Raw genomic sequence first — 23222 nt, 5'->3', positions numbered from 1 at the left:
TGCTCCATCATGCAGGAGGAACTGCATAGTATTTGGTGTGTGTGGGAGGGGTGGGTTTACAGCTGTATTCTTTTAATAAGGGGAGATGGAGAGAATGTGACACAGAGAGATTTTTATCCACAAATCCATCCCTTGAGCCTGGCTCAGACACAATTGAACCTGAAATGCCTTTGCATCCCTCCATTCAAGAGGGGTTGTACCCATTTCCCCAACGATGGAACCCCCTGATTTTACAAAGGTTCTGGGTGTCTCCAGATCACTTGGGAGGATCAAGGTTCTACTGTCTTTGGAGCCAGAGTTTTGTTTGGCTTCAATATGGGGTCAAAACCACAAACTTCTCCTCTGCTACTACCCCTAAATACAGTCTGATTGTTGTTGTTTTTTCCAGCCTCTTTTCTTTTGCACACACCACACAACCTGCCCCCAGTGACTGCAGAAGGAAAGGATGGGAGGCGACCGTTCATTTGAAGTTCATCCCAAACATAGCACAAAGACTTCCAAATCTTGCTTCCCACAGCTGGCTGGCTGAGTACCGAGGCTTCACCAGGCAGACAGTGTTTGAGAAAGATACCAGCACAGTGGTCAGTCCAGGCTGGAGACTGAAGGGGGGAGAATGGGGAGTGGAAAAGGGTTGGGGATGGTGATAGGTTTGGCCTAATCTTTATCTTTCCAGTCAAAAGGCTGCAAGGCAAGCTTAAGGAAAGAGTATTTCTACGGGGGAACGAATGGCGTATGTACTGGGAAAAGCAGTGAAGGTTTGGGTAGGCTCAGACAAACAGGGATAGATGAGCCAGTTCCACTATAATAACTGGAGATGGGCCTACGCTGCAAAGCTGGGATCTGGCTCTGTTAGTTCCTAGAGATCTGGGGGTGTTCAGATCCAAGGGTTTGATTCCATCCATTTTAGGATCCAAACTCTCCCTTACTTTGCAGGTGTTGGGATCTGGGTTAGTTCAGAACAGCTTGTCTTAAGAGTTGATTGGAACCTTCATGCTTGGCCCAAATGGAGCCTTCATTGAAGTCTGATGAATGCTACCGATTGATTTTTCCTTCCATTTTTTGCTCCCCTTGGTGCTTTCTGGTTCGGTCCAGGACTAGGAGCAGCAGTGCCAACATACCACGCTTCATGGGCTGCTCTCATTACACATCAAGCCAGAGGGTAACAGGAACCAAAGGAAACCTTGCCAGGAAGCTTATGACAAAGGGCTCTCAGCCCATTTCTGCCAAAGAGGTTTAGAGATTTCGGATTAGCTTTGACTGCCTCTCTGAACAGAACACCTAAACATTGGGGTCCCCCATCACTACAAACCAACTTCAGGACCCTCCGAGGAGGGACACCATAGATGAGACAGATTAGACAGGACTTGCCCATTGGACTTGGCTTAGCAGTGGCTCGTTTCTGCCGGGGTCACTGTGGGGTGGGGAGAAAATCTGAAATTCTGTAGAGAGGCAGGATGGTCCAGTGGTTAGGGCACAACCTAGGCCTGGGTTCAATTTCCTGCTTCACCACAGACTTCCTGTGTGACCTTGGGCAAGTCACTTAGTTTCTCTATGCCTCAGTGTCCTATCTGTAAAATGGGGATAATAGAACTGCTCTGCCTCACAAGCGTGTTTTGAGGATAAATACAGTAAAGATTGTGAGGGGTCAGATACTATGGTGATGGGAGCCACATAAATGTGATAGATAGATAACCCCCTTCACCCATAAATGGGGGATATATTTTAGCCTATAGACTTCCAACTCCTCCTCCTTCCAACTCCTTCTGTACTTTGTTGCCACCATGTGTCCTCCGCCCCTCCCCCGCAGTAATGCAACCGGATGTCTCCGAAACAAACAAGGCCACAAAAGGAAAATAAAAGACCATCTCCCCATGGCACTGAGCTCAGAGGCTCGGCACTAAACATCCGCTGGAAATCAGTCTGGAAAAACAATAAACTCCCTTCGAAGGCGTTACTCCACCAGGGAGTTACCCAGCAATCCAGAAACCAGACTGTCATTAGGCGGACATGGGAACAGCTGCATGGAAAGGAATTCTCTTCAGAAGGCTGCCTGACCTACGCTCACACAGGAGCTTGCTTTAAGGTCAATGCTTGCATGGCTTTGGCAGAGCTGCCCAACTAAGGCTAAAGAAGCCAATGGGTCTGAACTGGGTAAAATGTATGAGTGCAAAAGCCAGAGATGGACTGGAGTCTTGGGGCTAGAGTCTGCTCTCAGTTACACCAGTGTAAATCTGGAGTTATTGACTACTCTGAATCCAACAGAGTCACTCAGGTTTGCACTGGCTTAATTGGGATGAGCTCATCTAGTCTATTCTTCTGCTGGGACATTATCTTTTATGATTGTTATCCATTTGTATTATGTTAGCACCTTAAAGGCTGCAGCTGAGGTCATAGCCCCATTGTGGTAGGCACTGTAAAAACACCTAATGAGAGACAGGTTTCAGAGTAACAGCCGTGTTAGTCTGTATTCGCAAAAAGAAAAGGAGGACTTGTGGCACCTTAGAGACTAACCAATTTATTAGAGCATAAGCTTTCGTGAGCTACAGCTCACTTCATCAGATGCATATCGTGGAAACTGCAGCAGACTTTATATATACACAGAGAATATGAACCAATACCTCCTCCCACCCCACTGTCCTGCTGGTAATAGCTTATCTAAAGTGATCATCAGGTGGGCCATTTCCAGCACAAATCCAGGTTTTCTCACCCTCCACCCCACCAGCAGGAGAGTGAATTTGTGTGGGGGGGTGGAGGGTGAGAAAACCTGGATTTGTGCTGGAAATGGCCCACCTGATGATCACTTTAGATAAGCTATTACCAGCAGGACAGTGGGGTGGGAGGAGGTATTGGTTCATATTCTCTGTGTATATATAAAGTCTGCTGCAGTTTCCACGATATGCATCTGATGAAGTGAGCTGTAGCTCACGAAAGCTTATGCTCTAATAAATTGGTTAGTCTCTAAGGTGCCACAAGTACTCCTTTTCTTTTTGCTAATGAGAGACAGTTAGCCCAAAGTGACTGCAATTGAAATAGACAAGACAGACCAAAGGAGGCAGAAAGATCTTATTTTCATTTTACAGTTGGGGAAACTGAGGCCGAGAGCAATGAATTGATTTGCCCAGTGCTAAATGGGAAATTTAGTGGTAGAGGTATGAATTGAACATTTGATTTTGTCCCGAACTGGAATGAAAACAAATATTTTTAAATGGCCTTTGAAGCAGGATTTCCTAAAAATGTCAGTCTCAGAAAATGTTTGGTTTAGAATTCCGAAATGTTGTCTGGAATTTTAGTTTATGTGGGGTTTTTTTTCACTTTTATATTATTTTCACACTCTTGCATAGCGTGCCTGTAATAGGAGGGCATCACATGGCTCAGTCCATTACAGAAATGGGTGCTAATTGTGCAGCTCAGAGATGGATCCAACTCTTCCCTAGTTTGGGGTGTTCGGGTCTGGGGTTAGATATCTGGGGGTTTTGTAATACACATCACAGAAGAGAAGAGTGAGGGGGGATTTGATAGCAGCCTTCAACTACCTGAAGGGGGGTTCCAAAGAGGATGGAGCTAGACTGTTCTCAGTGGTGGCAGATGACAGAACAAGGAGCAATGGTCTCAAGTTGCAGTGGGGGAGGTCTAGGTTGGATATTAGGAAACACTATTTCACTAGGAGGGTGGTGAAGCCCTGGAATGGGTTACCTAGGGAGGTGGTGGAATCTCCATCCTTAGAGGTTTTTAAATCCCAGCTTGACAAAGCCCTACATACATACATATATATATTATAGGGCACGCATACCTTCTATCTAATCTAATCTATCTATCTATCACCTGCAATCTTCTTAGACCCAAAGACCCGCTATGTACCAAGGATGGGACAAGTATATTTATTATAAAGTTAATTTCATGCCGTTGCAAGGTGCCAGGCTGCTATCTCTGGGGAATGGAACCTTCTATTTATCCACAGAGCAGGTGGCAGTCATGAAACATCTGCTTTCAACCCACAAGCCCTGATTCAGCCAGTCTCTTCAGAAAGCTTGGAAACCTCTTAGAATCTGGCTCAAATTTTGGGTTTAAACCCCAGACTAAGCAAAGTCTACCTGGATTGCGGTTAGATGCACACACTTATGGTACTGCACCCCTATACACACAACTATTGTTTTACAATATAGCTTTGGTGTAAAAAGACTGCAACTCCTGCTAAAATAATTGAGAGTTGCACCTATTTACACAGGGCTTAACTTGGCCCAGCATAGCCTGTAAACAGGAAAAGAGCATGGAAAAGATTCCTACAGCTTTCCATTCGCCCATCTACTATGTGTGCTCTTTACCTATGGATAGAGGTGGGAGAAGGTTCCTGATTGGAGCTGGGGCAATAAAGGAAACACATTTTGCTATTTATCTGCTCAAACTCAGCAACAAATGGTGATTTAGAAGCATCCATGACTCTTTCACAGTCACTTTCTGTGAATGCTCAACCTTTCCCAATGCTCAAGAAAAGTGAATGTTTCATGCAAATATTCACCCTACCAGAATTGAAAATAATTTATCTGCTTGCAAAATTCACACTGCTCCCTTGAGTCAGACCTTGTCTATACACAGAAATGGTGCCAATTTCAGTAAATCGGTTTTAAATAATCATTTTTCTATTTTCCTAGTGGCAAGGAGCCCTAACCATGGACCAGCACACCATTGTGCTAGGCGCTGTACAAACACAGAACAAAAAGACAGTCCCTGCCCTCAGGAGATTACAATCTAAGTATAAAACATGAAACAACAGATGGATACAGACAGATGGGGGAGCATATGGAAAAATCATTTCCTTTAGTTAAATAGGTGCACATTTTTTATGTAAGTGTCAGAGTGATTTGTATATCCATTTGTGACATTCACCCTTGGAATGTTATGTGGACCAACAACCATTTGCTGAAGAAAATTGCAAATGACTTTGGATAAATCTGATTATTTTGTGATCATCCAGCTATGGGGAGGTGGTGGTGGGGGTGGTGGTGGGAGTTCAAATCCATCAGTTCATTCAGCTCATCTTAGCTCATCTTACAAAATATGGGTGAGGTTTGCACTGATCTAACTGTGCTCCCTCTCCCATCAGTGGTAAAATTCCCATTGTTTTCAGTGGGAGCAGAGTTATACTAATGCTGAATGCTTTTGAAAATTCCATCCTCAATATCTGACTGCATTGCCTAACTGTGTTGCTGCACTGGCCAGACAGGAGACATCTCCAGCTCTCTGGAGATTATACGAGTTATGCACCGTCAATTTGTAAGAAAATACACATTTGTCGGTCTCCCACACCTTGCTGTGCAGCACATTGTTCCTGATCAGTTTTCTACCTTTCATTTCTCAGTTTTTACATCCCCATGAAAGCTGTTCCAATCGAAGTCATAACCCTCTGAGCTCTGGAAGGTTGAAATCAGGGGAGGAAGAAAGGAATGCAAATGCAGTGGATAGAAAAGAAAATTGATGAGCTGGGATCATGTAGGATCTATCTACTTATCAGGCCTCTCATCATCACATCTGAGCTCCTCATAATGTATTTATCCTCAGGACACTTCCAGGATGTAGGTGTAACCCACACATCTCCTGGGTGTGGTGCTGTGTCCCATCAAGTGGCCCTAAAGCCACTTAGAAAGAGATTAATGAGTCTGCTGTACAGCCTTAGCTAACAGCCACATGGCTTTTAGCTCATGCATTTAGCTTCAGAGGTCCCAGGTTTGATCCTGCCTGACAATAACTGGGGTCTATCAGCCTTACATACGGAAGTGTTATTATCCCTGTTTTATAAGCAGAGAATGCTAAGGGATTTGCCTAGGGTCCTATAGGAAATCTGTGGCAGAGGAAGGACTTGAACCAAGGTCTCCCAAGTCCCAGATTACTGGGCTAACCACTGGGTCACTCTTTCTCTCTGGGTAATGCTATAGCTCTTTTAAAAGAGTAGCCCATCCCTGTTTGGTAGCCCACTGCAGGACCTTACTAAAGCAAAATGGGCTATTAAAAGAAGAGCAGGCCCTCCTAGGTCCTGCTGGGGTAGGGCCGTGCTGCAGGGGACAGGACCAAAGAGGTTTAACAAAATCCTGCTACCTTTGAACACAGGGTTATTCACACCATGCCGGCTTTTGAGCAGCCATAGTCAGTGAATGTCTCTTTTGTACTTTCTCCTCCTTCAACAAAATTCCCAGCCGGATCCAGAAGAACACAGGACTTGCCAGCCTGGCTCACAGCCAGGTCAATATCCTGTCTCTGATGATGGTGCACACCAGTTCTTTGGAGGAAGGTGCAAGTACTCTAAAATGGAAAATTATGGAGTAATCTCCCCATAACCCCATCACTTAGTAGTTGGCTTAGTCACTGAAGAGAGTCTGTATTTCTTTTTAATCATATAGTCATGGATGTTCCTATTATCTATATAAATATGCAGATCTTTGTTGACTGCTGCTAAGTTCTTCCCGTAAGTGATATCTTGAGGCAGAGGGTTCCACAGGCTAATTTTGGTTGGTGTAAAACAATATTTCATGAGTTTAGTTTTGATTTATCTTTCACTCTCTTTTGTTCCTCCTCTTCCTCTCTCTCTTTTCTCCACTCTTTCCCTTTTACCTCTCTCTTCCTCTTCCCCTCCATTTATCACCCAAGTGCATCGTGAGATGTTCAAAACTCACCACCGCCTGTTTCCCTCCTCCCCCCACCCCGCAAGAAAACATTGCACCAGCATCAGAGGGGCACTTACTTTCCCTGAGGTAACTGAGGTGAGACAACAGAACTTCTGTGTTGTAAAGGGAGGTGGCTCGGAGGAAACCTTCTTTGTTCATTTTGCACAGTTCCTTGCCGTCCATGTTCTGGAAGAGGGATGTGTCAATCTCCATTAATCCATACTCCTTTATAGCCCACTCCAGCCACTGGCGCACGTGTTCCTGGGTCCACAAGGTGGGATCTGGCAGAAGAAGAGACAGCTGGTAAATATCATGCCCAAAGGGACAGCCTGTCATAGGAGTGTCATGCTATCAGTCAGTTAGCCCAGTAATAATGTTAGCAATAGAGCAGATTTCATCTACACATCTCAAAGGTGGGAAAGTATAATTAATTCTGGTTTACACATGGGGAAACTGAGGCACAGAGCAGCAAGGGACTCATCCCTAGTGAGATAATGAATTAATAGCAGAGCCAGGAGTAGCATCCAACTCACTAGGTTTGCACTCAGATGCACTATCTCCCGGGCCATCTTTGTAGTAGCTGATTTATGACTCACCTCTTTGAATAAAAAGCTCATCCCTTTGAAGAGATGCACTCGTCACACCGTCAGGTCCTTTTAAACTGCACAGCTATAGCAGGGATATGGAAGTCACTCAGCCTGTCCTGAGTGCATTACAAATTCCTAATAGATGGCCTTTTAAACTTTGAGAAGGGTGGTTATTATGGTCAGCAAAGGGAGGCTGAAAAATTCTTGCCTAAACAGCTCTGTTAACCATGTATCTGAGTCACGTTTGCTGACTCAGCTGACAAACACAAGTTTTCAACCCCATTAGCTTTGCAAAACCAACATAGCTATTGGAGGGTGAGCTGGATTCTATACTGTCTCGTGCATCGTTGTCAATTGTCAATTAAGGTCCAGTTGCGGAATTGTTATTAGTGGCAAAGATGGAAGAGGCGGATGGAATTCAGCTGGAGGTGTCAGCAACTATGTTGAGAGTTTGCTGCACCGGCAGTTACAAAAGGAAATCATCCTTTGAGTTTTAAGATGATGGGTTGGATCAAAAAGTCCCAGAGAGAATTAAACATGCCAAGCCTTGATACCATTTATACAGAATCATTTTCAGAGACTGTCAGATTCTTCCTGTGCTATTTTTCTCATGTTCCCTCATCTGGAAATTTGAGCCGCGAATTAGGTTCTCTTGCAAAATTACTTGAATTTAGGGAGTGGTCTTTGCCCAGACTCTGGGTCCTATCACCCTGGAATTTTGGATCTGGGCCTGTCCTTTACATCTGGCACCTCTCTCTATGAGGGACTCTATTCAAACACTCAAGAACTTTGGCGGAGTTTGGCTATAGACTAGAACTTGATTGCATGACCACGCCTCACCTGGCAATTCCTGCTTTTGATGAGACTGGAAGTATCCAGCATCACAGTTTCCTGCCACTTCCATTTCTGGTCCCTCCAGCCCTAGAATATCCAGAGATGTGGGGCACAAATCATGGCTGGGTGTTTAGCACAGTTTGGGGGATGGGATTGGCTGGCATCCCATGCCACCCAAGCATCCCCTTATACAGAGGGCATCATCTAGCAGCTGCATCTGCTGGGTTTCAGGGCTGCTTCGTACCAGAGTGAAATGGCAATGGAAAATCACTCCAGAAAATACTAAAAATAAGTAGTGAGATTTACTTACCTACTTCTTAATAGCACCTGAGCTCTGTAAAACTGAATATTAACTACGTAAGTTACTATCCTTCACTGTTAATTTACTTTCTGCATTTTCTCTGAGTTTAGGCAATGAAAATACCCTGATCAGCTGCACTTCTGTTTCCATCCACTTTCTTGCCATTTCACTTTCAAGTTCTGGAGAAAGTTGGCCTTTCGGTTGTAAATATTGAAGGAGAATGTTTATTTAGTTAGTTTTGTAAGATCCCTACATTTAGGGCCCAGGGTGACCTGACAGAATTCGGGAAACATTTTTCTAAATCTCAGGCATGTTCATTAGCAATGTCGGGAGAAGATTCTAGAGAGTTCCTTTGGGTCGTTTGTCTATGTTGATGCTGAAAACATGTCCTTTCCCGTCATTCTGCTTAGGTCATTTGCCTTTCTGAGGGTAAAATTCACCCCATGCAGAGGCTTAACTGGGCTTAAATGGGACCTTGAGCACAGGGGTCAATCTTTTATTGGCTTTCCCTCTCTTACTGCATTCAGTTCAAGCATCTTGTCCTTATTCCAAACGGTAAACAAATGCACTGGAATTGTCATCTGTTCATGGTCAAGTCAGTTCATGAACCGAAACCAGAGCTAAATTTGACAAATACACCTCTTTCTGCCGATAAATTGGAAAGAATTCAGAGAAGAGCCACGAGAATGCTTAAAGGATTGGGGAACATGCGTTACAATGATAGACTCCAGTAGCTCAATCTGTTTAGCTTAACAAAGAGAAGGTTAAGGGGTGACTTGATCATAGTTTATCAGTACGTGCATGGGGAACAGACTGGCAGAAAAAGGTCTAACAAATCCAGAGGCTGGAAATTGAAGCGAGACACATTCAGATTAGAAACAAGATGCAATTTTTTTAACACTGAGGACAATTAACCTTTTGAACAATTTACTAAAGATTGTGGTGGATTCTCCATCACGGGCCATTTTAAAATTAAGATTGGATTTTCTCTGGTTCAAACAGGAAATAACTCAGAAAAGTCCTGTGGCCTGTGTTACACAGGAGGTCAGTCTAGACGATCACAATGGTCCTTTTTGGCCTTGGAATCTATGAATCTATGAACAGTTCATTAGCTGCATCCTTCAGAACACAGGGGGAATCCTGGTCCCACTGAAATCAATGGAAGTTTTGCCAGTGACGTCAATGGGGTGAGAACTTCACTAATACAGTTTCCTTCATAGGGAAGTTCCTATGCTAAAGTGCTTATACACAGAGAGTTTCCAAACTATACAGGGGAAAGATGCCCTCCCCTTCCAAGCATAAATTCTGCAGGTTCCCCACAGCAGTGATTCCCAAACCCCTGATCATCTGAATGGATTTCATATTCCCTGTTACATTTGGATAGGTACAGTTAGATATTGTATACGGCCACACCGCTGCTTGGGAATTTTCCAACAGAATTGTTTTTTGATAGAAAATATTTTGAAATTTTCTGATTTTTCATTGGAAATATCAAAGCAAACTATTTCATTTTTAGTCAGTTCTACAATAAAGTGCATCTGCCTAAGGTGCTTTGAGCCTCATGGGAGATGTAGATCAGTGTTTCAGGTTCCCATTCAATTCTATGAGCTGGGCATCCTGGCCAGACTACATCACCCATGGTGCACCACAATTTCCCCTCTGACCAAGCTGCGTGGTGCATCATGAGAATCACATTGGTTCAAGACACTGAAACAAAATACTGGAGTTCCCCACAGGACGGAAAGCCCAATTTTTGCTTAGCTTTATACGGTTATTAATACAGAGAACTCAGCAGAGAACCGATAACTCTCCCCCACCCTCCCTGTTAAATCAAAGATGGACAGTGGCGGAAAGAGATTAGAACACAAATATTGTGATGCCGACGGTACCTGCTGGGACGATGACTCTCCTCTCATTGGTGGTCATGTTTGGGGGAGGGCCATTCTTTTCATCCATGTAGGTGCTGTAACTCATCGGGTTGGACTCTGTCCCCGTGCCCACCAGTTTGCTGCATTTGTTAATGCTGCAGTCTACCGGCGACTCCCTGAAATGAGAAAGGAAGCAGACATCTCGTCAACATTGTCGTTGCTGACCCTTCCTCCCTGCTGAAGCAAAACGACAGGGTGTGTGTGTGGGGGTGTCACAGAAATGGCAGTGGAGGGGGAGCAAGTCGTAGGTCAGAAACAGGGGGAGCGTCTAGAGGGTACCTTGCACTTCTGTATCACCTGTCACGTGACAATCCCAGGTAATCTACACACCAGAAACCTCACAGCAGGAGCATGTTAATTATTAATCTATTCAACCAAAGGATAAACTCAGGCATGTAGCATCCTGGTATTCAGGTGTGCTGAGCACCCCAAATTCCAGCTGGCATCAATGGCAGCTGCAGGTGCTTAGCACCTCTGAAAAATCAAGCTCCAAGTGCCTTGCTTGAGATCGTATAGTAAGTCAGTGGCAAAGCTGGGATCCCAATAGCCCAGATTCCAAGTCCTCTAGCCACTGGCCATGCTACCTCCCTATGAAAGTCTTCCCCTCCTCCCTTCACATGAAGCAGTGAGCTCCAGCCAATGTCACATTGCGTTACCCTTACTGGAAACGTCCTTCATTGCTTGATATCACGTTAATGTCTGCAGTAAAGTAGATACAACTTGGTGTTAGAAGCCCCCAGTTGGTTTGTCTCACCCACCAGTTGTGCGGTGTCATAACCTTGATGGTCAGCTCGTGGGAGACAAGAACTGTCTGTTGTTGGTTTGGTTGGTTGGGGGCTGTTTTTTTTACTGTGTGTCGCTCCAGCACCTAGCACAAGGCTTTAATCTTTGACTAGTACCTGTAAGCGCTAAATAATAAGAAATACAGCACTCCCTCCCCATTTTGTTATTAAAGGCCACAGAATGTCCACACTGGAAACACGGAGCTACAGAATGCTCCAGGAAGATAATAAAAACGTGCTAATGATAATTTATATTATTGCAGTGCCTAGAGATTCGGGTCTCATCGCGCTAGGTGCTGTCCATGTAACCCACTGGCAAATGTGTGCTGCAGGTCCCCTCCTGTGCTGATCTGCAGAGGATATCTGTCCATTATAGCCGCTAGCTAAGAAGCCTGCACTGCAGTAGCTCATGCTGTAGAGATTCCCCAGTTTAATTCTTGGTGTGTCAGGGATGGCAGCCACCACATATCTGCAGTCAGAGGCAGTCCCTGGCCGACGAGTTCACGAGGTAAATAGAGAAGAGGGAGTTGCCATCAGTTTACAGATGGGAACTGAGGCACAGTGAGATTAAGGCCCAGATTTTTAAAGGTATTTAGGCCCTGTGGTTCTCAGGGTTGCAGTGCCTAACTGATTTATGAACCTAAGTCTCATTTTCAAAAAGGATTTAGGCACTTCGGAGCCAAAATCTCATTAACAATCAATGACTTTTAGGGTTGGAGGTGCCAAAATCACTATTGAAAATAAGACAGAGGCTCCTAAATCAGCGAGGCTTTGAAATGCTGAGCACAAAAATGCTTAAATACCTTTAGAAATCAGGGCTTAAGTGTGTGGCTGAAGCAAGGGTTGAACCCGGATCCCCGTCCAGTGACTTATCCACATGATCATCCTTCCTCTTTACCAATAGTGCAAAGAAACACGCAAAGAAGTGCTTTGGGAGGAAGCTACTTACTGCAGGGTAAAGAACATGCCAGTGCATTCATCTCGTCCTGGGAGCCAGTTGGGAGGGTTTTCCAATATAGAACAGTAAATGAGTTTGTTTCTGAATCTAACGGAGGGTGGGGGAATTACTGAAGTTCAGTGATCATGACTGGGAGATAAATACTCCACTGAGAGATTCTAAGGCAGATGGTAATTTTTTCCTCATGTCTTGCTCGGGGAATGTGGCTTGAAAATGGAAATAAGATGTATAACTTACACATGTTTGAGTTTAAGGTTTTACTATTTCGCCTACTGTTTTTCCAGGCAGAGAACCAAAATCCACCTTCGGAGAGGCAAACTGCTGAAGGTTTAATGTCCCATGGCAGCCAGAGCAAGGTCTGAGCAAATGCTGGGATGTCAGGCTTTTCAGAGAGTCTGAGCACTTCCCACTCGCTGCAGAAATACTCGGTGTTGGGTGTTAAATGTTGCATGTACTGGGAGCAAGAACGGTCCTGTTTGAAGGAGACTAGAGGAGCATCCAGACTTGAGCTTTAGGACCCAATCCAGTACAGCGCTGATGGGCTCTAGGAGGGCCTGGCATCCTCCACTCTCATCGGCTTCAATGGTTGTTGAGGGGGTTCCACATCTTTCAGCAACTGGACCTTTCAGCTCAGACTTTAATGGCCCATTTGATGGGCCTCATCCAAACCCCCAGATCCTCACACTCCCAGATTTGAGGAAATTTCAATTTCAGGTGAAATCCTCGCTCTCACTGATCTCAGCAGAGTCAGGATTTCACCCCTGGGATCTACCATACTTCTTACACAGCCTCTGTCACAGTGCTGTCTGGTTGGCCAGTATCCATATAATGGACTGACCCAAACCCCACAGTACTGTATTGCATTTCCCTTGGAAAATACTCCTCTCATAGAATCATAGAATATCAGGGTTGGAAGGGACCTCAGGAGGTCATCTAGTCCACCCCCCTGCTCAAAGCAGGACCAAGCCCCAATTTTTGCCCCAGATCCCTAAATGGCCCCCTCAAGGATTGAACTCACAACCCTGGGTTTAGCAGGCCAATGCTCAAACCACTGAGCTATCCCTCCCCCCAAAGCGGAGCTCTGACTTGAGCTTTTCTCTTGCAGATAATAGAGCAATAATATATACGTGTGTGTGTTCATCTCTCTCTCTCTCCCAGATTTGCGCCTGTGAATATCTCTCTTAGAATCTAATCTGCATTAGATATAAACACATCCAGGTGCTTTTTAATAGAGTAAACCAACACTCCTACTTATGCTATCAGCTCCATAGAGAAGGGAGGGTTTCTTTATTCTCTTTGCAACATGCCATGCATGGCAATGATGCTGTATACCAGTGTATCATTAATAATGATGACAATGTTGTAAGATGGCTCCAAAGCATTTTCATTATGATTTTGCACCTGGCAAGCACAGACCTCTTCCCCAGCCAAAAGTCCAGCACTGGGGGGGCATTGTTGGTAGAAGCTATGCATTTACCCAAGCTGGTATTTGGCAGGAGAACATAAACAACCCATCTTTTGAGAAAAATGCCATGAATTCATTAATGATTATAAGTGGGCAGGACCTTACTTTAATCACCACTCTCTGCACAGCACCCCTGAACACCATGCTGGACATTAGCTCAGTGACCAACCCAGTGTTCCCCAACCAAATCACATTTGCAACACCTGGATTTCCCGTGAAGGTCTCCCTCCAAGTATTGTCCCAGCCTGGCCTTTTCTAAGACAGGGAATTTGACATGATCCCAGCAGAAGGTGGTGTAGCTGCAAGCTACACAAAGAGGAATGCAGTAGAGAAGCAGGAGAGCCATTCCCAGTTAATAGTTTATTCACTGATCACAGCCCCATCCTTCGTTCACTAACTACCCATGAGCAGACTTAGATTTTTTATCAATTTGTTCGTAATTCAGAATTGTTTATGTGATTCTATTTCAGGCATTGGGTTGCTCCTTGGTTGTACCGGGAGTCTGGGGCTTCAAGCTTTCCAGTGGCTACACAATCCAGAATGAACGGTCTGGGCTACGCCCTGAGCAGGTGTAGATCAGCATCAGTCTGCTGAGTTCAGTGGAGGTAGGCCCATTTGTAGGAGTCCTTTTGTGGGCACTCACTATGGAAGGAGGGAGCCCAAAGAGCACGGGGCTGTGCGGATCCCAACACCCTTCGTCCCGACAGCAACGTTCAATTTCTGCTCCTTCCAAGAGGACATCGGGAGCTCAGTGTTTGGGGAAGTGTTAGGCTGGCCTCGCCAAAGCAGACAAGCAGCTACCCTGGCATTGACAAAGAGCTACTCTGTGCAACCTCACCCAGAGCTTCAGATATGTGGAAACAAAGCAACCACTGTACCAGGGCCTCTGTCTAGGAATCACCCTGAGCTTGAGCAACTTAAGGGATTCCAGTGATTTCAGAAACTCACTCAGCAGGAGATTTCCACTTTTTTCTCTCCTTTTCCTCTCCCCTCTTAATGCTTCTCCCTTCTCTCCTGTTCCTACTTCTTTCATCTTTTTTTTTTATTCCTCTCCCCACATTATGTCCTTTTGTCTCTTCTCCCCTCTCCTCCCTGTTATTCATCTTTCCTTCTCCTTCCCCTCCTGGAGGAAATGTTTGGGATTATGGTCTCTTCCCCAACGTTCAAAAGTTCTGTCTGGAATCTGAAGGGGATCTTCCCACTACATTACACTCTCCTTGCCCCCTTCTCATTCTCTCTTGGACTTGTATACCCTCTTTATGTTTGTACAGCAGAGCCTGGATCATAATTGGTGTATCTGGCCACTGCGATAATGCAAATAAAATAATCAGAATACGAAGGTGTATAGAAAAAGGGCAAAGGATGAACAAGAAGGGACCAGAGAGAGAGGGAGAGTGCAGAGATGAAAGAAGAGTGATGTTAGACACAAGTGCATGAATGTTGACAAACCCCCCATTCTTACAGAGAAACAGAATGATAGGAAAAACACAAACCAATTCTCAAACACAGGTTCCTCACTTAGATTGTACTAATCCTGAATGTAGTGAGTCAAATGAGCACATCTCGTTATATCATCTCCGAATCCAAGAGCCTCAAGAATATTTGATCTCATAACACTCCTGTGCAGGACAGAAGAATTATCCTCATTCTAGGATCAGAAACTGAGTCACACCGTGATTAAGTGACTTGGCCAAAGTCACACAATGAGTCTGTGGCACAGGTGAGAACCAAACCCAAATCTCTAAAGCCCCAGAATCCTAAACACACTATGTAAACAGGCAGCTTGTGTGTTTAAATCCTCATTTGAACTAGAGCTGGTCTGAGCTCTAAAGTTTACAGCTAGAATTAGATTTGAATTTCCCTATAGTTGAAGAAGGGAAGCGGGAGCAGATACCAGCAATATCACAAGATCAGATGGTTGATGGGTCAAACCTATCAAGTTCAGATCCAAAGTTCCTTGTGATTTGGATCTAGTGGTAGAATTCAGGCCAATCTCTGGTTTATATGATGGACTGAAACACCCTAAGAAGAGATTCACTTTTGGAAAATGGCCTACACTGTGTGAGGGACAGAGGAAAAGGTGCATCAGGATAGATGGAAAATGGGCGATAGAAAAGAAACGGTGCATCAAAGTCAATGACAAAACACCCATTGACTTCAGTAGTGCAGGCTCAGAACCTAAGACTGTTCCCTTGTGGTGTGCTACTTAAGCAATATTTGCAGAACTAAAGGGGGTTCAAAAATGGGTGACAATAATGATCAAGGGCCTGGAAAAGCGCTCATATGAAGAGAGATGGAAAAGACTGGGATTGTTTAACTTAGCAAACAGATGAGGAAGGGGACCTGATAATAGTATATAAAAGTCTTTTGCTCTTTAACACAACAACAACAAAGTAGTATGAAGAAACCACATGGGCACAGCAGGGTCCCGATAACAGTGTTTACTGACCATACCCAACATTCAAGGACTAGTTACATATACACCCAAGGCTCTGCAAGGCTTCTAAAACAGAACACAGTGAGCGCCCCTAGAGGGCTCACATACTAGTTAAAGGGAAACTGCTATTCATATACACTTCAGCGAAGAGAAAACAGGAAAAGTGTAATAAGTTCAGGGAGTCCTTTTGTTTTACTTAGAGACAATTTTGTGGCAACATTTATTATGCCATAAAATGAGCTGCCGGAACCTTAATGATATTTTAATATTTCAGGGGATGTTTTCAAAGCATTGATTTGATCATTAGCCAAGCAAAACTCATTAACATCAGTGGGAATTACACAGCTAAATTCCTCCACACACATGCACATACCAAGCACTTGGACATTTTACCCCACTTTATTTATGTGATTAAATTGATACTATTGTCATGAAATTCAGAACTCGCATGTCGGAAAGGCCACCCTCTGCTCTCGGTTACAGTGATGTAATTCATGATAAATCACTAAAGACAGCAAGAGGTTTGGGATTTTTGTGTTATGGGTTATTATTTGTATTTAGAGCTAGTTTGAAAAACTGGGCTTTTTTGGTGATAATTTTGGTGACCAAATCCTTCCATTTTTCCCCGTCACTGAACTTCAAACTTTTCCATTGAAATTTGGAGCAGCTGATTGAAAAGCAGGATGCACGTTTCATGCAAAATTGCTGCAAAACACTCATCCTGGTTTTCCTTCATTGAAATTCAACATTTCAATGAACACTTTTGTTAAAAAAAACCACCCACATTTTGGAAAAAATTAACCAGCTGTATTTGTATTCTGGCAGTGCCCAAAGGCCCCAGCTGAAATTGGGGTCCTTTGTGCTGTACAAATACATAGGAAGAGATCACCTCTTTCCCAACTTGCTTACAATCAAACCAGACCAAAGAGACAAAGAGGAGGAGAAAAGAAAGATTGTCTCCCCTAGTTACAGGTGGGGGGACCTGATGCTAGAACAAGGCATGTTAGAACAATGCACAGAGCGGTTTAATGGAGGGCTGGCTGGAAAACAAGAATTCTGTTTTGCAAAATAATATCAAGGTTTCAAACATGTTTTCATTCTGCAGCAGAATGAAACAGAGACCTTTAGACATTTTTTTCCAGCCTAGCCAGGGGTATGGCACTTGCATGTAATGTGGGAGACGCACATTGAAATCCAAGCTCTGAAGCAGGCAGAGAAGACACTTGAACATGGCTCTCCCATGCCAGTACCCTAAACACTGAGCTAATGACTATTTGGGGTTGGGTCTCTGTCTTCCTCTCCGCTGCCACGAGATTCTGTCCTGGACCTGAGAAACATTTCAGTTTCACTAAAAAAATTGTGACCAGTTCTAATTAAATGATTTACGCATTAAATCTGTGGAAGACCTAGGGATGGAATCCCCATTTCTTGAGTGACAAGTCAATGTTTAACCACAAGTCCATCCTCCCTCCCTGATGTGTAAGGTGGTCTAAGAGGCTGAAGAATGTTACGTTTTCCACATTGGCCTTTAACTGCTCCACATTCAGACATATTAACCACTGCAGAATATGACTGTGCCAGCGGAGACTTGCCAGCTACGTGTGACGGCAAGCACATATTTTGTGGCTGCATAAATTGCACCCAGACTTGAAAATTTAGCTTGAAACTTTCCCAAAGGATCCATTTCCCAAATCCTGCAGTGGCATTTTGAGCCCGGTGTCTCGCCAAGAATATAGGTCTTGAGCTGCCACTGATTGAAAGTGCAATATATGCGATTACATAGATGCCAAATGTATGGGAAGCATTTCCAGCCCCTGTTTCGGAATGAACTGGGCAGATATGACTTGCATTGAAAAGCTTGTTCATCTTGCAATGGTCTTTGCAGGCTAAAAGGACCACTGAGGTTGTATTCTATCTGATGGGAGGATGGACATGCAGAGATCCTTCCCATAGATCCCTGATCTTCCGAGACCCCTGCTCCCATCCCACCTGCAACTCATCTCCTTAAACCGCACCAGTCGGGCCTGTCTCTAGTTGCTAAGAAAAGAAATAAAAGGGAAAGCTGGACATGGTCACTTACCCCCATCCAGCTCCCTCCACTGTCAGGAATCATATAGCTTAATAACTCCCTAGAGAATACAAGCCATTCTCCCGTCAAGCAGCAAATGCTATTGCGTCAAGCACAGGTGAAGCGCAGAATAAAGGCTGCTCTCTCTAACAAGGCAGCTGGAGCCTGGTAAGAGGGCGCACTTGAAAAACAAGAGAGAAAAAGGCAGTGACAGAGGGGTGGGAGGAAGGTTTTATTATTCAGTCCACAGTTCGAGTTCATCTGTATTGAGGCTGGCATTCGCTGCTCAGATGGTGTGTCAGTTTTGGCAGGCAGCTGATGGGCGGAGCAGCGGGGTGACTGGAATGGCCCAAGCCATGACAATGAGCTGTGATGGAGACTGGGGGACAGGGCAAATCTCTCAGTCGTGAGTAGGTGGGTCTTCTGTCTAGTAGTGGACTGGGCCTCCAATCTCCTCAGTGGTTGTAAGCTCTCAGCTTAACACACCCTGCCCAAGAGTTGGGTACCCCATGGAGAGGTATAAAGGGGTTCCTACCCCTCCTTATGCCCCTGTGGGTCATGTAGTCCAAGTCACCATCTAAGCCAACTCAGCCATCTGAGAACCTATCAGTGAACTAATCATAAGACAAAACAGTCAAACCTTCTGTCCAGCATAGTGCACAAATCTTCATCCCACATGAAGACATGTTTTTATGCCAGCTGCATGCTCCATACTGCCACTGTTTTGTTATGGGCTATGTGAACCTTGTTTCGGGTTGAGATAAAACCTCATTGAGATTGAGGGTGTACACTCACGCTTCAATTCACTGTAATGATGACCCCTACCTAAGACAAAAGAAGCACGTGAACCCACCCAGGAGCTTTTGCTGAGTATTGGTTTGGGCAAGGGTGTATGTGTAAGGAAAGGCAGAACAGACAAAAACCTGGGACAGACTGAGCGAGAGAGCCAGCCTGAAAGAGTGCTGAAAGCATGGTTTCTGACCCTGGAAGAAACCTGAGGAGAGGTTTTTGGGTTGGGTATGCAAGCTGACAAGAATGTTCTTGGTGCTGTAAGTTAAAGAAGCTCTTTCCTGCTATATGATTCCTTCTGCAGTCAGAGAAACAGGACTTTGTACATTCTTTGTAAATAAACAAAACTGCATCAAAGAAATACCTGACTATTACCAATTCCTCCTCCTAACTGGAACAACCTACTAGACCTCAAATTTTTTGGCTAGTCACTTGGGTCAAAAGGAGGAACAGTATATTATAAATTATATTTTAGGCTACAGTGGTAAGATTATGCTAACCTGCTTGCATTTGCCGGATCCATTCTATTGCTTCCATTCCTCTGGAAGGATGAGATTCCCCAGAACACACCTGCTATTCTATTTTTACTCTGCACTTGGGACTCCCATTCTGTATTCATAAACATTGGTGCAAAACTGGTCGGACGACCCTCTCCCCACCCCACCCCGCCATCGGCAGGAAGGGACAAGCTTTTGAGCTTCACAGAGCTCTTCCTCAGGTCTGGAGAAAAACTCTCTGAATCTTGAAACCTTGTCCTTTCCACCAACAGAAGTTGGTCCAATACAAGGTATTATTTCACCTACTTTGTCTCTCTCATATCCTGAGACCAACATGGCTACAACAACACTGCAAACATATCTCTACTCTGCACTTACAGGGCAAACCCCACATACACGGCAGTACCAGATCTTTAGCTACAGTTGCCTGTCCCCAGAGATTTAAAAGTGGTAGGCAGCAGGGCTTCCTGTTTCAAATGTAGTTCATTGTAAGGCTCTTCTTAGAAACCAAGGTTTTAAATCGAAATGAACAAAAGGAAACATTTTGATTGACACAATTTGATTGTTCCCCCTGATTTTCAGTTTATAAACATTTTGCGAGATTTCAATGTTTTATCCCAATTTGGGTCAGGAAATTTTTTCAAAATATCTTTAAAATTCTCCTGGGACGGGACCACCACTTCCCGCCCACCTCTGACTGGACTGGCTGGAGTGTATGCAGGGTGGTGGGGCACCTAGAGTTGCTGGCCCATGCAGTTCTATAGCCATCCCGGCCAGCACTTCATTCCTGTGACTTCTTGATCATTATCATCACGGGGCACAACTATTGCCCAGGCTCTCTCTTTTTCACTGGTGGGACTTAAATGTTGTGATATTCCGCAAGACAGTGGATTTACGGCTTTTGATCACTGTACCTGGGGGAAAGTCACGTATGACCAGAGCCTCAGTATTAAATCTTACCTGAAAGAGGCACCTCCAGCCGCAGCATGGCCCCTTGAGACATTGAGTGTAGACAGAGGGGAGAGCGCCTCCTACTGTATTGCCAACGCTGTCTCCGGCAGTGCAGCATCCACTACCAGTGCTGGATTCAGCCTACATCAGTGCCTGCAACACCGGGTCGGTCCTTGGAGGCCTCTAACCCCAGCCCTAACAATAGCTATGGAGATGCAAGTTGCAAAACTGCAAGGTTCCAATCCTGTCCCCATTTAAGGCCATGACAAAACTCCCCTTGATTCCAGCGGGAACCGGATCTGCCCCTAAGTGAAGGGATGGGTTTGTATGTACACAGGCATATGGGTAATGTACAGGAGATCACTTTTGTGAGCAAGGTTTCCCTGATATAGGAACATACCAGATGGGCAGACGCACGCCTTTCCTTACCTGGATCCGTTCATATGATCATATTCCCGCTTGACATTGACCCGGACTGGCTGATTGATCCACTCCTGCTGGGGAGGTAAAGGGTTGATTTTGTGTGGCTGGCCGTAGTCGGGGTTCCCTGAGGCCGTCATGTCCGGCTTGGGGAGGTGAGCGGCAGCACCGTACGTGGAATCGAAGAGGGACTGGTCGTCACTCACCACCGAAAGGGCCTCCTGAAGAGAAGAAACAAGAGCCCGGTGTCATGACTAAACCAGCAACTCCGATCACATTCTCCCTTTGAGTTGGCTGGCAGCTGCGAGTGCCCCACAGCTGCCAAGCCTTGCCTGAAAATGACATCTGCCAGCATCGCAGATTGAATCCAATTCTTTGGGGTCCATGAACCCTTATGCAAAACCAGTGGGTTCTTTTTCTGGTTACTCTGTGTCTGAGCAGGGCAGGAGCTGAGGTTAATTGGGTACAGTTAACTTAGGGAGCTGGGTACAGTACTCTCTTCACTGCCTGCTGCAAACTGTCCTTGAGAACCTTTTACCACCCCATTTTCAATCAGATCCCCAATTATCTGCCTGCCTGCCTCCAACTGCTCTCACTCCCGAAATAACCGAACAGCACATACAATATAGATCATCTTTAATGTGTCATTTGAAAGTCTGTATAAATTTTCATGTATCTTTTTAAAAAGTTTTGTGCAGTGTTTCTATTTTGAGGTCACTGGTGAAGGAGTAGCTTTCATTAAGAGTCAGAGTGGAGGTGATTGTGGTGTGATGAAACATAAGTTAGTTCACATTCAAAGAGAATGATGTGTTTGTTATGTGGGAGAGATAGGACTCATGATGTACCTAGCTATTCGCTTCTAGAGCCACTTGAAAACCAGGAAATTATTTTCCTTTTTTTCCCTGCTGAAATTCAAAAATTTGACCAAAAGATTCTGACCATCAATTTCCTTGCATTTACGTGCCTTATAAATGGTGCCTGCCAAGCTAAGAGAGACTGTGGCAAATTCCTGCCTCACCCAAAGCACATCTGACAAAGTCTGCTTGCTCTTCATGTAGCTAAGTTAGCCGTGCATGTGCGAAGGCTGCTTGCTGGGCTGACAGCTGAATTGGGGACCTTCAGAGCTAAAAGCATAAGCTGCTATATAGCACAAGCTAAAAGCCAATGCTTTTCCAGCTGCAGATCTCAAAGCACTTAGCAAAGATGGATAAGCCTTTTTGGCCCTTAAGCACATGCTTTACTTTAAGCATGTGCTTTAAGTCCCCTTGAAATCAAGAAGTATTTGCCCTAATAGTTTTGCAAGTGGCTTCTACTGTCGCCATTATTACTATTTATTATTTGTGTTTCTGTAGCACCTAAGAGCCCCAGCCTGGGCAAGAAATCCATTAGGCCAGACACTGTACAAACACAGAACAAAGAGACAGTCCCTGGCCCAAGTGGCTTACCATCTAAGTATAAGACAAGAGACAACAGAGGGTTATATATATAAATGGGGGAGTGCAAGTAAACAATGAGATAATACCACCAGCATGATCAGCCATCGCTGACAGGGGTGCTGGAACAATTTGTATAGTGGGGGTGCTGAGAGTCATTGAACCAAATTGTAAACCCTATAGATGATGAAAACCACTTTAAACCAGGGGGTGTTGCAGCACCCCCAGCACCAACACCTATGATCACTGGGCAGCTTTCTCTGAGCTGAAATTAAAAGGAATCTGTGTAAAATTAAATACACACTTAATTTTCTAGCTGCCTTTACCAGGTAGGTTTGTATCTTCATACGGTGCCCCTTCGCTCATTGATTGTACTAATTTCAGAACACTTGGGGGATTGAAGATACCCCTCCAAAATACTTTCACAAGAACGAGTCAGATTTTTGTCAGAAATCTCCCCAGCAAGATTTGGGAATTCAGCCCTGGCCGATCCCAAACCCTGGTTTGTGTTAGGGATTCAAGCAGATGCATCTGTGGACGTTGTTAGTCCATTACGTATGCTGGAAATCCCCATTCCCGTCCCCTCGAGACCTTGCAAAGGCTTAATAAAACCAGTGACACTGCCAGTGTCTTTTTCTTAAAGCAAAGAGTAGGCCTTTTCATCGGCAGCGAGGATGTGGTTACTAGTCTAGTATCTGCTTTGCTGAAGCCAGGGTGTGTCAGACAGGGATTCTGAAATGACAAAGGCAGGAAGTAGCCTTCATTGGCCTCCTAGACGCATCTCAACACAAAACTCTGGGGGTTTCCCTTTATAGCAGGAGGGCCGAGGTGAACCTTAAAGAGAACACCCAGTGCTCAGTTGCAGGCAAGAGTCGTGCGTGCCAAGGCCCAGGGTAAAGATGGTTGTAGCTGCTTAGCCCCATAATGTGAGCTGCTAAAGTCAAAGGGGATCTCGGTTGGCGGGATTCTGTGCCCTGTTACCAAATACACTTGGCAATGGAGCTGGTTGGAAAATGAATTATTTTCCCCTCTTGGACACAAATGGGGAAATTTTTTTTGGCAATTTTCAGCAGAAAATTTTGATTTTTCATCAAAACACCTGGTTCTTTTTTTGGC

At 44.8% G+C, this 23222-nt stretch overlaps 1 protein-coding gene across 7 annotated transcripts in view; it reads right to left on the bottom strand.

The window, feature by feature from the left end:
* Positions 1-23222, bottom strand: part of FLI1 (Fli-1 proto-oncogene, ETS transcription factor) — a 117013-nt gene that overhangs the window by 33980 nt on the left and 59811 nt on the right. For all 7 annotated transcript variants that reach the window (XM_073321009.1, XM_073321005.1, XM_073321007.1 and 4 more), the window contains 3 exons: positions 20683-20894; positions 10268-10422; positions 6734-6937 (listed from right to left, as the gene is read on the bottom strand). In XM_073321009.1, the coding sequence (XP_073177110.1) occupies positions 6734-6937; positions 10268-10422; positions 20683-20894 (571 nt within the window). The remainder of the gene's footprint in view (positions 1-6733; positions 6938-10267; positions 10423-20682; positions 20895-23222) is intronic.

The sequence above is a fragment of the Lepidochelys kempii genome, chromosome 22, assembly GCF_965140265.1.
Source record: "Lepidochelys kempii isolate rLepKem1 chromosome 22, rLepKem1.hap2, whole genome shotgun sequence".
Lineage (NCBI taxonomy): Eukaryota > Metazoa > Chordata > Testudines > Cheloniidae > Lepidochelys > Lepidochelys kempii.
Note: the sequence above shows the minus strand (reverse complement) of the source record. Positions and strands in the feature narration are given on the sequence as shown.